Raw genomic sequence first — 14196 nt, 5'->3', positions numbered from 1 at the left:
TAAGAAACAATGTTTAGTTGCTAATTTTTTAAAGATACTTGTTTGAGGAATAATTTAGTTGTTAATTTTTTTAAAAATACTTGTTTGATATATGTTACATGTATGTTCTATTACGTGTTAATAAATTTTATTTTCTAATCCAAAGCATTGTTTAAAAAATCAACAGTTAATTAAAATTATATGATATATTTAATATAGTACATATTTTTTATATTAGATCTTTATTCAATTCTTTTATTTCTGGTTGTAAATTTAGAAAAAAATATTCTGATGATATGGTGATGAATAAATTTTATCTTCTTTTTCCATTGTCTTGTGTCATGAACCAGTTTCGTAATAATGATCGTGTTTCACGAACAAACTTTATTTTCTAACCTTTTTATATCAGTGATTTTATTATAATCTTGTTATAACCGACGATAGCTGTAGCATATATTTAATAAGATTATATTGTTAATTAAATTTGAAAAAAAAAAACTGGAAATATCACACTATAAACGATATTATTCTGTGTTTGGTAAAGAATTGTGGTAGTTATGCGCTTGCACAAAAATTCTTTGTAAAAAAAAGTGGGGATATTAACTAACGTATTAAACTTTGGAAATTAAAGCAATCAGAAATTTATTAACTTAATATACTCTTAAAAATTTTTAACAATTTTTGTATTCTATTAATAAAATATATCATATTCTTTTTACGAATATAATAAAATGTGCTACATATTGTAACTTACTCTTATATATATTTATAATAATTTAAAAATTCTTTTATATTTAATCGCCTGTATACAACATTTTACGCAGACCTAACAAAATAAGTTCTTCTTTTTCACTTATAATGTATCAATTATAAAGTAATCTTTCACTTATAGAGGCTGGCAGATAGTCTTATTACATATATGTACTACAATAACCCATCTTTACTATTTCGATAATTTTTGTTATCTGTTAAAATTCTGTATTGATCCATAACTTTAATTAGATTAATTCGATGTAACTTAAATAAGAAACGAACAATTTATGTAACGCGAAAGTATCAAATGTTCCGCTCTATTAGCGATAAAACACATGGTCCGTATATAATGGAAGAAAAGAGATAATAACATTTCTAGTATTGAATAATATAAATAAATAAAATAATAAGAACATTACATATAATAATCTTCATTAGATATAATGATCTTTAACACTTTAGAAATGTATTTTATATTAGCTAAGAAATAAAAATTTTATTCTTAGTAAGGTCATTCTCAAAAGAATTCAAAAGATGTGAGAAAAAGCCTTTATATCCCCATCATTTTCATGAGGATGCATCATTAAGAACTAGTACACATTGTCAACCAGTAACCAGCGATTTGGTCAATGAAAGACCAATAAACAAACGATCAAACGATTCGTCTGTGCATTGCTTGTGTTTTTGTAGTTGTATGATTAAGTGTGTACGTGTAGATATATTTTCAGTGGTACCAAAAAGCTAGCAATTAATTCAGAGTACCCAGCGGTTTGAAACATTGTATTTAAAATTTAACGCATGACATTTATTTTATTTTATTTTTTTTTGGTATTTTGATTATTAATCAACATTTCGTGATGCCTACGATAGATATGCTTATGTCAGATTTTTATAATGTTTTATTCAAATTACGTTATCCTGAAATTACAAAAGCAGAACCAGACAATATAAGTTCTATTATATTTTCCGGTGATAATCGAATTCATCTATTAACATGGTTACTTGCGGAAAAAGTACCGGACATTGCAATCGACTTAGGAAAACTTGAAGGTTCTGCTTTGCAAGGTACATTATAGACTTAAACAAAATAAACTAAGCATTTATATTATTAGTAATTTGAAATGAAAAATGTTAAAATCTTATAAGTACAACTTTCTTTTCAGATAAACTTGCAATGTATTATTCTCAGCTTGGAATTTGTATTAACAAAGATATATTATTGGTATATTATAATTAATAAATAGTAAGTGAATATGGATAATAGATGAATTCTATTAATCATAAATATCTTTTTTTAGGGTAATTGTACGTTAGAAGAACAACTTTCTACTTTAAATTTATTATTGCAATTTATTAAAAATGTTTATATAGATTCAATTGATGTTCCAACCAATGAGGAAGAATCAATTGCAAATTTATTGAAAGTAAATTAATAAATTAGTAGTATAAGTATAAACTTACCAGTTTCAAAAGGTATATTTAATAAAGAATTGTTTCATATGCAGATACATTTTACTGAAGATACAAATAATCCAAGTAATACATCTGTAAAACAGAGTTATGCAGAAGCTGTAAAATATTTTGAAGATATACAAAAATTAGATAAGTCTAATGAGTCGAATAACATTTCTATAACAAAAACATTATCTGTAGATAATGTATGTATAAAGAATTATACCTTTTAAACGGCAGTAGATATTATATTAAGAGTATATAATAATTGTAGGAAAATAATGCAGAACGGAAAAATATTGAACAACAAAAGAATTTTATTGTACAAATGGAAAAATTCATGGATACCTATGATATAATTTCTTCTTGGCCAATATCGCATACGAAAAACGAAAATACTGCAGAAAACAATATGGATTCAAATATCAAAAGTATACACTCTAATTTTATGATTTTCAAACAGGTAATATTTTGCATTTAAATGTTTTTATTTTTTGTATATAAATTACAAAAATAATTATTTTTATAGATGCTACATATGAAAGATGAGATACCCAAATTTAAATTACCAAGTGCATCACAAAAAGTTAATTATGATAACAAATCATTGAATTCACTTGTAGAAAACATTATGATTTCTACAGATGAAACTATTGATACATTATGATGTTTGCAAGCAATGTAATTATTGTTAATCTTTTGTATAAACATCGAATATTAGTTATCAACTTGTTTATAATTCGCTCGCAAAGAGTAAATCATAAATCAATAATGTTACTGTTTGTTTTCATATACTAAATAAACACAAAAATAATGACGAATAAAATAAAGGTAATGATAACAAAACAATTCTTTAATCTTTTAGATTTGTATAATTAAATTAATTAATTCCATTTTATATTGTAAATTACATTCATTGAAAAGTTTGCAACCAAGGTTTTATGATCTGGGACGTTCCTTCTTTTCTTTGTAAAGAGCGAGCAGAGAAACGTTTGCAACTTTTACTACTTTAAAACGAACACCGGGAATGTCACCAACAGCATGACCTTTACGTCCAAATCCAGCTACTAAAACTTCGTCATTTTCTTCAATGTTGTTTAGACAGCCGTCTCTCGGTACAAAAGCTGTGATCTTCTTGCCATTCTTGATAAGCTGCACTCTTACGCACTTCCGAATAGCTGAGTTGGGCTGTTTAGCTTCAACTCCGCTATATAAATGAAGATTTTTTTATTTTAATTTATTACCAATCAATTATTACACTTTAGAAGAAATACTCACACTTTTTCCAAAACAATGCCTTTAGCATGTGATGCACCTCCAAAGGGATTAGCCTTCCACCTTGTTCCTAAATGTGCTTTTTTATAGTCTTTATCATTCCAACGTTGATCACGTCTATGAATTACGTGTTTACGAGCTGTGCGAAGACCTCGAGGTTTACCTGCATGCACATGTTTGAGTGAAATATCTCATTTTTTTTACAATTACAATATTAAATATTATATTTAAAATTTCAACATATTTTGGAAAAATAATTTAAGAAATTTATTACAAAATCAGAATTTTGTTTAATAAAATGAAACACGCGGTATAGTTTTGTTTGAGGTTATACATATTTTTATCTCATGAGATATATTTATGATAAACACATATAAAATTAAATTATTATTGATACATTGCGATTATTATTAAATGCTTTTCATTATAATATAACAATTCAGAACAGAATATATGACGTTTTGAAAAAAGTATAAATTTAAGAGCCAGAACATACCCATCTTGATATCTGCGCAATGTGATCGAAAGAGAGCTACCGTCTAACTAAGTGGAAACTAGGGTTTTTTCGTTTTGGCTCGTTGAAATATTACAAATTTGGCCAATCATAGAGCTTATTTTTATGAATATGTATTAATGTGAATATATATTATAATTTATAATATTATATGTTACATATTACAATATATGTTAATTTTCGGAGTATGACAATTAGCAAGAAATAATGTTTGATGTAGGAATAATTTAATTACTAATTTTTTAGAAATCCATGTTTGATATTCTTATATGTATGCTTTATTACAAGTTAATAATTGTTTATTTTATGATACAAGGTATTGTTTAAAAAAATCAACAATTAACTAAAATAATATGATATAATACTCAATATAGTACATAGTTTTTCATATTAAACATTAATTCAAAATGCTTTTATTTCTGGTTGTAAAGTTAGAAGAAAATATTCTTATAATAAGATGATAAATAAATCTTATCTTCTCTTTCCATTGTCTTGTTTCATGAACTAGTTTTGTAACACTGATCGTGTTACATGAACGAAATATATTCTACGTAGTATACAAAGTTATGAAGTACAATTTAATGAAGAAATTCATTTTTATCAAATATAAGATATTATTATCTTCATTTTCGTAGTACGTAAGTGAGTTTTGGCAATTTATAGAAAGATTCTAGAAATTCAAAAGTAAAATTGATATCGTATATACACGATTATGTTAACATTAACTTAAAAAAATAAATTGAGTTTAAAAAATGGTGAAATTTTTAGATACATTCGTCTTACAATAGCTTATAAAAGTGCAAAGCTTACTTGCTTTGCATTCAGTTCACAATTATTCTATCACTTCTTGATAAAGAAGTAGTTTGTTTCTTCGATAAGATTTCAACCTTTTTAATCTATCGCTAATAATGCAAAACAGTATTCTTAAAAAATGTATACACATTATAAACTATGGTTCATCATTATATATACGCATATAACATTTCTTTTATGGTCATCAAAATAAACTCATATTTATAAATTAATTGATTTAGATTGATAATGATTTCTATAGTCTATTTTTAATCCTTAGGACATTGTGAAAATTAGAAGCGATCCCAGAAGAGATTTCTTGTATTGTTGCAATATAATATCGCTCTATCTATATTGTTAAAAATAACATCAAGGATATATGTATACAATCTAAAATATGATATATACAATACAAATTAGTAAGACTAGGTAAATTAAAGTATAAGACAAACTTGTAGTAGTACTTATAATAAAATAGTAGCATAATGAATCGATCTACTTCATTGTCAATAATGAAGATCTAGATTTCCGGAATTTATGATATTATGCATTTTCTTTAACCCTCTATATTAATCCAATTTGTCTTTTTATCTAACAAAAACTTATACAATTTTAAATTTACGATATAACATATTATTATAATTATATCATATTAAGTATAATTTTTACTTAGTAAACATTTACTTTCGAGATATTGTGATATACATATTTATGATAAAGAATAAAATAAAATTTAAAAAATGCAAATATATGAGTATATAATTTCAAAGTTAGGTGACGTTATAGAGGATTAATGCTTAATATTCTGAACACATAGGTCGTTAACATACATGTCTAAAAAATGAACAACGATTTTTTTTAAGTTACGAATATACGAGATTAATAAATGAAGTGTGTATACATTTTGAAGGAACACTGTATCATATCGTACTATGTTGTTCTTAGTTTTAATATCCTGGTGGCTGATGTTGATAGGGATGCTGTGGTGGTTGACTCAAGTGCCGCTGTAAATGCGTAACTAATTGGGGAGTTGGTTGTTGTCCACCAGCAGTACCTTGCTGTTGTTGTTGCTGCTGCTGTTGTGCTTGCTGTTGTTGCTGTGCCTGTTGTTGCTGTTGTTGCATAGCTAACATTTGTTGTCTCATACGTTGTTGATTTATCGCTTGCTATAAAATGAAAAAATATAAGAAAGATTTTCTTTTTATAAGATAAATTATTTACTATCTTACAATTATATATATATTAGCTTGAAAAATATATATCTACCTGTTGGAATTGCTGGTTTTGTTGTAAGCTAACGTTTGTTGTGCCTACTCCAGTTACTCCTACCGCACCTGGTTTGCCAGTTGCTTGTCTGTATGGTGGAGCAGGTTGGTTTTGAAGACCCCCACCCATTGGTCCCATAGCGTTCATTGTAACATTTGGTGCCTATAAATAAAAATTACATATAAAAAGACTATAATCAACCATCATTGTATGTTTGATGGATTCCATCAGTAATTTTAGTCATCCGTTATAATTTCACATGGATTCACAACTTTGGTTATATTAGTTTAAAACAACTTGAACAACGCTATTGTAGAGAAAAGGTTAAACAAGCTTTAACAATGTATTTAATACTTACTTGCAAATAAGGTGGTCTTGTTGCAGCAGGTTGCATTCTTTGTTGTGGCATATATTCTGGACCTCTTTGAGGTCCCATCATTTGTTGTTGATTTGGGAACATCATATTTGGTTGTTGATTCATTATCCCTTGTTGCTGCTGTTGCTGTTGTAATAATTGTTGTTGTTGCTGTGTCTGCTGAGGTGTTTGCTGCTGCTGTTGTTGTTGTTGCTGTTGTGGTATCATTTGTTGTCCTCCATATCCTGCATAATTCTGATTCATTCCTGTAAATAATAGTAAAAAAACATATTAGAGACGTTCTAAATTTTTGTAGCATATATTTTTTTTAATCTATGATATTTCACCTTGCTGCATTCCAGCATACATTCCTTGCTGCTGTTGTGGTTGTTGCTGCTGTTGTGGTGCAAACATGCTCTGTTGTGGATTGATACCTGGCGCACCATGTTGTGCTCTTAATTGCTGTCTAATAAACTGTTGCCTTTGCATGCCTTGGAAAGCACTTGGACCAGCTACTGGTGTAGGATTAGGTTGTTGTTGAGTACCCATAAATTGATTTGGCAATCGCAAACGTAACATATTAGTTAATGCTTGTTTGGACTGATTATTCATCCCGGGTCTTTCATAACGAGGTCCGCCAACTGGTGTTGGTGGTAACTGTTGTCCATATCCATATTGCTGTGCTGGTGTGTGATTTTGTTGATTTGCATACCATTGTTGTTGAGGTTGTGGAGGTTGCCCAGTGAACATTCCAGATTGCTGAGCAACAGCTGCTTGTTGATTGTTGAATGCCATTTGCTGCAGTTGAGATGGTGGTTGCTAGAAAATCATTTATTACGTAAGTTTAAAAATCTTAATATACAAAAAAATTGTTATAATGACTGCACTAACTTGTATTTGTTGTGACACAGGAGCTGTAGGCGTTGCAGCACCTTTGTTCCTTCTATGCCGTCTAGCTTTCATAGCTTTACCTTTTCCATTAGTAGCAGCATTGCCTACCCCGCTACTACCAACACTACCACCAACTCTACCTGGAGAGTCAATGCTCATGGGGGTATCAGCTTTGCCAGGTTCAGATTCTTTTTTGTCTGGCTCCAGATCTTCTGGCGGCAAAGGTGGTGGGTCCAAATAATGGCTAGCTGGTCTAATCTGACTGTGTGTATGATACCTCAATAATTTATGAGCATTTTGATAAGTAAGTGGTTTACGTTCAAGTCTAACTGCCCTGAACCATGCCCAAGATAGAGGTGCTGGATTTTTATGGCCTTCTAATAATTCCCATGCAGAAACTCTTTGTGAATCGCATACTTGCAAACCCTGTTCATATATATTTATCATTAAGATAGACAATTCTCAAAATGAGACAGATATTTATTGTACATTATATAAGTGAGTTCATCTTACCTGCTTTTTATCAATACTATCAAAACCAGCGATTTTATTTCCCTTAGTATCTGTTAAACAACCAACTGGTTCACAAGTAATAACTTCCATCGTTAATTTTGGCAGGGGTAATAATTGCCTAACATATCGAATACTTGGAGAATTTCTATCACCAAGTTCCTTTTTCAATTTTTTCATTAAATTTTGATAATGCTTTTTATTTTCATCCTTTTCAGACTGTGAGTCCGAGACTAAAGTGGAATGTATCAGTGTTGCTAACATATCTATAACAGTAGTAAATAGTTCTGAGTTATTGTTCAGATCGATTACCCCATAACTGACTAATTGAACGAGTAAAATTGCCCAATCAGTTGTAGCAGTTGTATTTCGTTGTATTGTATCAAAAACACCACCGACTAAGCTAAATCTTAATTGAAGAGCATCTTGTAAAACTTCTCTTGCTTTGGGATCTTCAGAGCCTATATTTTTTTCCTCTTTGCTGGTATTAAGAAACTGGGATAATTGTGAATGTAATGATGTCAATAAACCTTCTCTTTGATCGTCTTGTCCTTTCAGACACGTTAATACCAATGATAAGAATGGCTGATGATTAAAAAGTGAAGGTGATTTGGATCTACCTCGTTCACGACCAGCCGTTTTTGACCAATTGCCAGATTCTAATACCTGACCTGCAACTTTAAGAACTCTCCCTTGTACAGCACTTGGTAGTTTAGAAACAAGAGGAGCCACTAACCATATAGAACCTGATCTTCTATCAGATTTGCTTGATAAGGTATTTAATTGAAATACATCTATAGCAGCTTTTGCAACAGTATCCAACCATTGAGAAAGATCGACAGAGCCAGGCGGAAATTGTTTATACATTAATTGTAGATCAAGCCAGGACATCCTAAGACTCCATTGCTCCAAATTTTCCAGGATATTAGTAATATGCGTTTTTTGATCGATAAAAGCTTCTGTTGGTGTCTCAGGATAGCATATCATATGTAATAATCTTTGTGCTTGACGTGGTGTTAACATATTATCTAATAGCATATCAGGATGACAAAGTTCTTCAGGATTTTGTAAACATCTTTCCAAAACCCATTCTTGACTACAAATTTGACGTAGCACATGCTGAGCAAAGTCCGAAAGACCTTTCACATTTTCTGAAGTCATACCAGCACTACTACTAGAGGAAGACATTGCAAGATCAAGCCCAAGATCATCACCACCTCCTAAAATATCGCTAGTTCCTAAAATGTGGCTAATTGATAATTCTCCAGGGCCACTGCTACTAACACCAATACCGACACCAACACTACCAGGTCCACCACCTTTGTTTGAATGAGTCATAGACACATCCGGTTTTTTAGGTGGCTGTTTTCCAGCAGTTGCATCAGCTACTACAAGGATAGCTTTCAGTACTGCTAATACTGGACCCACTCTTATGTTATTGTGTGCCGCAGCTAAAAGATGTCTATCACAACTTAATTTTATGCTGTAGCCTCGTGAATTTCCATTTGGTATAGGATGAGGACTTGTCCCAACAGAATACAAAGCTGGTTGAGGACATTCGACTGTTTTAAAAAGTCGTAATAATAGGTGACACGTTAAACGAGCTCCTGCTTCAGCTTCCATATCAGCATCTCCACGACCTTCGTTGCAAGCTTTAACTAATGATGGCAGTGCTATATGTACAACGAAGTCTTCCAATGAGAAGCAATGTCGAGCTATAAAAGTAAGACAATAAATTAATAAAAAATTTTAGAAATATTTAATTCAGTATATTGTAAAGAATTATGTATTTGATCAATTCATTATTTTGTAAACTTACCAATTAAAATTGATGTAAATACTGCAAGAGAATTATGTATGCTTAAGTCTTGCACATCAACTTGATTTAATACATCAATGTAAAATGCAGAACTGTTAGAGGAACAACAAAGTGCCATGAGGACTCCTAGCCATTCTGCATTTAACGCATTACAGCAAGCTGTTAACTCAGCACAAGTTATGGCAATATCATTTAATTTGTCATTATCAGTTTCACTACAAACTGCAACTATAGCATTGCATACAAAGCTGTAACGATTTGCTGGTGTTTCATTTAATTGTCTGGCCCATTGTGGTTCTATTTTTCCACCTCGTCTAGGACTAGTAAAGACATCTACCATAAATTGTGAATTATATACATGACTTGAGGGTGTCGGCTGTAATGCACTGTAAAGAGCAGTACGAATTTTTGGGTATGCATTACTAAATGCTTCTACACCATGCGGTTTGCTTTTCAACAGTGAGCATGTGGAATACAAATCATAAAGATGAGCCAATACACAACGTTCTGCTGAGCTGCAATCACTTGGATTTGCAACGTGTTTTACAACTTTGCATAGTAAATCAAATACAACTGTTGTTTGTTCTGGAGATACTAAAAAATAAATCAATTAAATATTAGACAACATTATTAATATTGTCCGTATTAGTATTGTTTAATACAAAGATCATTTGTTACTTACATAATAAGCAGCAATGATATCTTCTTAATACTCCTACAACATATAGACTTAAACTTGTAGTGTAACTTCTGACAAGTTGACTATTTCTTGCCGTAAATTGAGCTTCAACTTCTGGTAATTCTTTCAGTATTTGAATACAGACATCTATCAGACCATAAATATTCAAAGCCAATTCCATTAAATCAAATAGAAAGGCTACATGCTCTTGTACTGGTAAGTAAGATGATCCAGCCAATGCAAATGTATTAAGCATTTCAATAACTTGTGTTGCACATTGCCACGTTACGACATGTTGGTCAAAATAACTTAAGTTTTGGAATTTCATTGTTATAGCTTCGAAATTAAATTCACTGCGCGAGTGCTTCTTCACTTTTCCACCTTCTGCAACGTCAATGCTAAATTTTTTACCGAATAATTTGCATACTTCTTTTGTCATTTTTTTAACAACGTGTCTAGCCTCATCTCGAACGCGACCTACTCCATACAGTAATACATGTCGTTGATTGCAATCATGCTGACTACATGTCTCATCCTAGAAAATATATATGATTATACGAAGCTTTTTACATTAATAAACCAATACTTCGAATATTGATTAATCACCTGTGGTAAAGGAAAATGTGTTGTATATAGTAAATGACGGCTGTGACTTGATTGAATTTTTGAGTCAATATCCTCATGGCCTGTATGTCCAGCCAAAGCATCTTCTTTTGGACTGTCTGGTGCATCCATACTATTTTGTTGGTCTTCTTTAATATGTTGCAATAACTTGTCTAAGTCATCATCTATTTTACTATCATCATAATCCATAGCTCTACCATGATCTGGTACATCCAATTTAGTTGGTTTTAAATCTATTCCTGGGAAGAGACTATCCTCATCAATTGGTTCTCTATTACTAGGTGTTCCAGGCTTACTTGCTGCTGGGCCTGAACGAAATATTTCGCTTAACAAACTTACGCAATATTTATCCTTTGTACTAATATAAAAAACAACGCGAAAAAACATTGGTAAAACTTATTAATGTATATACCTTGTATAAGATCACCTCTCGAAATCAATGTACACATATAGGCATCATGAGAAAAAACATCATGTCTTATTAATTCTGAGAATAAGTGAACTAAATTTGTAAATTGCGTTTTTGATTGCGATGTTGTATTATCTAAAACAGGAGCATCTGTATCCAAAAATTTCATTAACAGTGGTTGGAAAATTGGAAGTACAGGTGGATTTCCATTACTCCAAACGCTGTCTTTGTCATCATTGTCATTTGTTTCTCCAGTGGCTTCGCTTTGTCTTTTTTCTAGTAATTTGGCAACAGCCATTGCTCTATGTTCTCCCCATCTTTCTGCACTTACTGCCCATTCACAAAGAATTTCAACTACAGCAGAATCCTGTTGTGGATTATATTCTGTTTTTGTATCACGTTCATTATTATTATCTTTTGGAGGAGGAGCAAAAATTTTTGCATACAATGTATCTAATGAGTTAGTTGAATCCATCCTATCGAAACTATGTCTATCTAGAGCATCCAATGCCGCTAATACTTTAGTAGTTGTCATTCCTGCACTACTTTGCTGCCATTTATCACATGACCAACGTCCCTCTGCAGCTTGAGATCGAGCTCTTATATTTTCTTGTGCAATCTTTAATTGTTTCATTGTAGGATTAGTAGCACTTGCAGGTGGAGTTGGCAAAGCAGCAGGGGGACATGGCAAATAATCTAATGGAGAGCCATTTAAGACGGTTGGAGCTTTCCCTTCTCCAACACTATTCCATACTAATGCTGTTGGACATTCCAAAGTGATAACCTAAGAGGATAATATAAAATTTATTTAGATAATTAAATATATTTGTTATAAGCAATATTTCTGATGTAAGCGAAATATTCATCTTGCCTGTATGATTGTAGATAAGCTATATAATACATCCCTATGGTGTGGACAAGTTAAATATTCATTAAAAGCTGCAGTTAATGGATTCGGTGGACCTTGATTTGTAACAGCAGCATCTTTTCCATTAGTAACTTCAGTTTTAACGATAGATGGACTTTGTGGATTACTATTCACCTCAATATTATTACACATATATGCCAATTTCCGACAACATAAATATGCTAAACGCCTAGCTAATAATTCAGACTGTATAAATTCTTCTAGATATTGTAAAGCTAGTGGCAATAGAAGTTTTAAGATACCATCCTCTGATGGAGATGATCTAATTTTATCTAATAATTCTAATATCCATTGGAGTAACTCTTGCCTGTCTAACAAACCCTCCTCAAACATATATTTGGCTAACTGAATACAATATTGCCACTGTTTCATTGCCAATTTATGTTCATCATTCATAACTGCTGCAGTTGTTGATTGAACATTTGAATTTGGTGTAGCTGGTTGAGTATTTATAGATCCATTAGTACTACTACCTGTATTATTGTTAACAGTATTGCTGTTACTTCCATTTGCACTAGGTGTAGTATTACCATTACACGAATTATTTGTATTCGTACTATTATTATTAGTATTACTATTTGTGGTATTAGTTGATTGGGTACCCATATGATAATATTCTTGCAATTTTGATAGCTGATCTTTTAAAAATTTTATCAAGGTTCCTGTCCATTCTAAAAGAAAATAAAAGACAGTACAGTATAAAAGAATTTGGTTTTTTTAATTTGAATTATCTCGTTTGTAATTATCATATTCTTACCTGTAGTAGGATCAGGTAGTTGTCTTTTTTTTATCTTAGCTTCAGAAACTGCAACAGTATATGCTGAACTCAATTTGATAAACCATGCAGCTCTTAACATAGGTACTTGATATTCACACAACATCATAAATATTTCTTCTTTTTTATTAAAATTAGGGGCTTTTTTTGCAAGAGTCACTAAAGGTTTACAGCCTGACAAGTCTTTGAACCATGCTTCTATACCATTTTTTGTTCTAGCAGTTACAGGCCAAAAATTGTCTTTAGGATTAATTTGTTGTCTCTTTCTTCCAGTATCAGGCATAGTTGCAAGTTCTTCTTTCTTAGCAAGTATAGCATTGAAATAAGCTCCTACTTTGGCAGCAGTAACATTACAATGTCTTGCAGTGCCAAATTCGTCAGATAACTGCGGCATTGTTGCAAATCCATGTTTAACATTTATAGATGTAAGTTCATCCTCTTTTTGTTTAGGCTCTTGAGGATAAACATCAGGTGGTCCCAATCTGGGCTTCTTCAATGGTCGTTTCTCATACAATATTCCCATCATGGTACAAGATAATTATCAAATTGTATGGTTAATCATCAACATTGCCGATAGAAAAATCAAGAAAATGTATTAAAAGCTTGACATTTATTTGTGCGATTGCACAAGGTTTATAAGTTTCCTTTCCACCATCATATTTACAATTATACAATACAATACTAACAACCACGATCACGCGAAAAGGACCGTACGATCGGTCACCGCGAGAATAATAACACAAGATTTAATAAATATTTACACATAATTGATACCGTAACGTTTAGATAGCAAGAAGTCACAACCTTACGTCAAAATTGTAACGATATAGAACGCCATTGCATGATATGTATGCAGGGTTTTTACCGACGTCACGGTAACCTAAAATAGTATCAGACGAGTCAAAAAGAAATTTCGGCCGCTTTTGATGATTCTTTTTAAACTAAGCAACACCGAAACATTCTGTTTACGATGTTAAGCGACACGAAAGCATATTCCGGGAAACGCTTACAAAATCGTCTGCTAAAATTCATAAACCATAGAAAACGATCCATAGAGACGAAACATTGCGAAGTTTGTAAATCGTGCTATAACCAATCAAAAATCATTTTGGATTATTTATAAAATTCAAAAATAAGAGTTTTTTATTGGTTGAAGAACGCGCCGAACGAGATAT

The 14196-nt window shown here is 31.3% G+C and overlaps 3 protein-coding genes across 4 annotated transcripts; 1 reads left to right on the top strand and 2 right to left on the bottom strand.

Moving 5' to 3' along the window:
* Positions 1–1322: 1322 nt before the first annotated feature.
* On the top strand, positions 1323–3024 carry LOC127064099 (uncharacterized). The gene is made up of 6 exons (XM_050994660.1): positions 1323–1797; positions 1896–1954; positions 2031–2156; positions 2238–2390; positions 2459–2647; positions 2714–3024. The coding sequence occupies exons 1-6, from the start codon at positions 1590–1592 to the stop codon at positions 2849–2851; spliced, it is 873 nt and encodes a 290-aa protein (XP_050850617.1). The 5' UTR covers positions 1323–1589; the 3' UTR covers positions 2852–3024.
* LOC127064100 (40S ribosomal protein S23) lies at positions 3020–4060 on the bottom strand. The gene is made up of 3 exons (XM_050994661.1): positions 3956–4060; positions 3463–3622; positions 3020–3391 (listed from the first exon to the last, which is right to left on the bottom strand). Exons 1-3 carry the CDS (start codon positions 3957–3959, stop codon positions 3124–3126), a joined length of 432 nt encoding a protein of 143 aa, XP_050850618.1. The 5' UTR covers positions 3960–4060; the 3' UTR covers positions 3020–3123.
* A 168-nt stretch (positions 4061–4228) lies between these two features.
* On the bottom strand, positions 4229–14048 carry LOC127064090 (mediator of RNA polymerase II transcription subunit 12). Of its 2 annotated transcripts, none has more exons than XM_050994638.1 (12): positions 13004–14048; positions 12190–12917; positions 11322–12102; positions 10892–11217; positions 10289–10820; positions 9607–10200; positions 7791–9502; positions 7278–7703; positions 6734–7205; positions 6390–6652; positions 6032–6193; positions 4229–5931 (listed from the first exon to the last, which is right to left on the bottom strand). In XM_050994638.1, the coding sequence occupies exons 1-12, from the start codon at positions 13545–13547 to the stop codon at positions 5713–5715; spliced, it is 6759 nt and encodes a 2252-aa protein (XP_050850595.1). In that variant the 5' UTR covers positions 13548–14048; the 3' UTR covers positions 4229–5712. The 2 variants fall into 2 exon arrangements, with proteins under 2 accessions (XP_050850595.1, XP_050850596.1); XM_050994639.1 differs by having other exon boundaries at positions 10892–11148.
* Positions 14049–14196: the final 148 nt, after the last annotated feature.

This window comes from Vespula vulgaris, chromosome 5 (assembly GCF_905475345.1).
Source record: "Vespula vulgaris chromosome 5, iyVesVulg1.1, whole genome shotgun sequence".
Lineage (NCBI taxonomy): Eukaryota > Metazoa > Arthropoda > Insecta > Hymenoptera > Vespidae > Vespula > Vespula vulgaris.
This window is presented reverse-complemented; position numbering and strand designations above follow the sequence as displayed.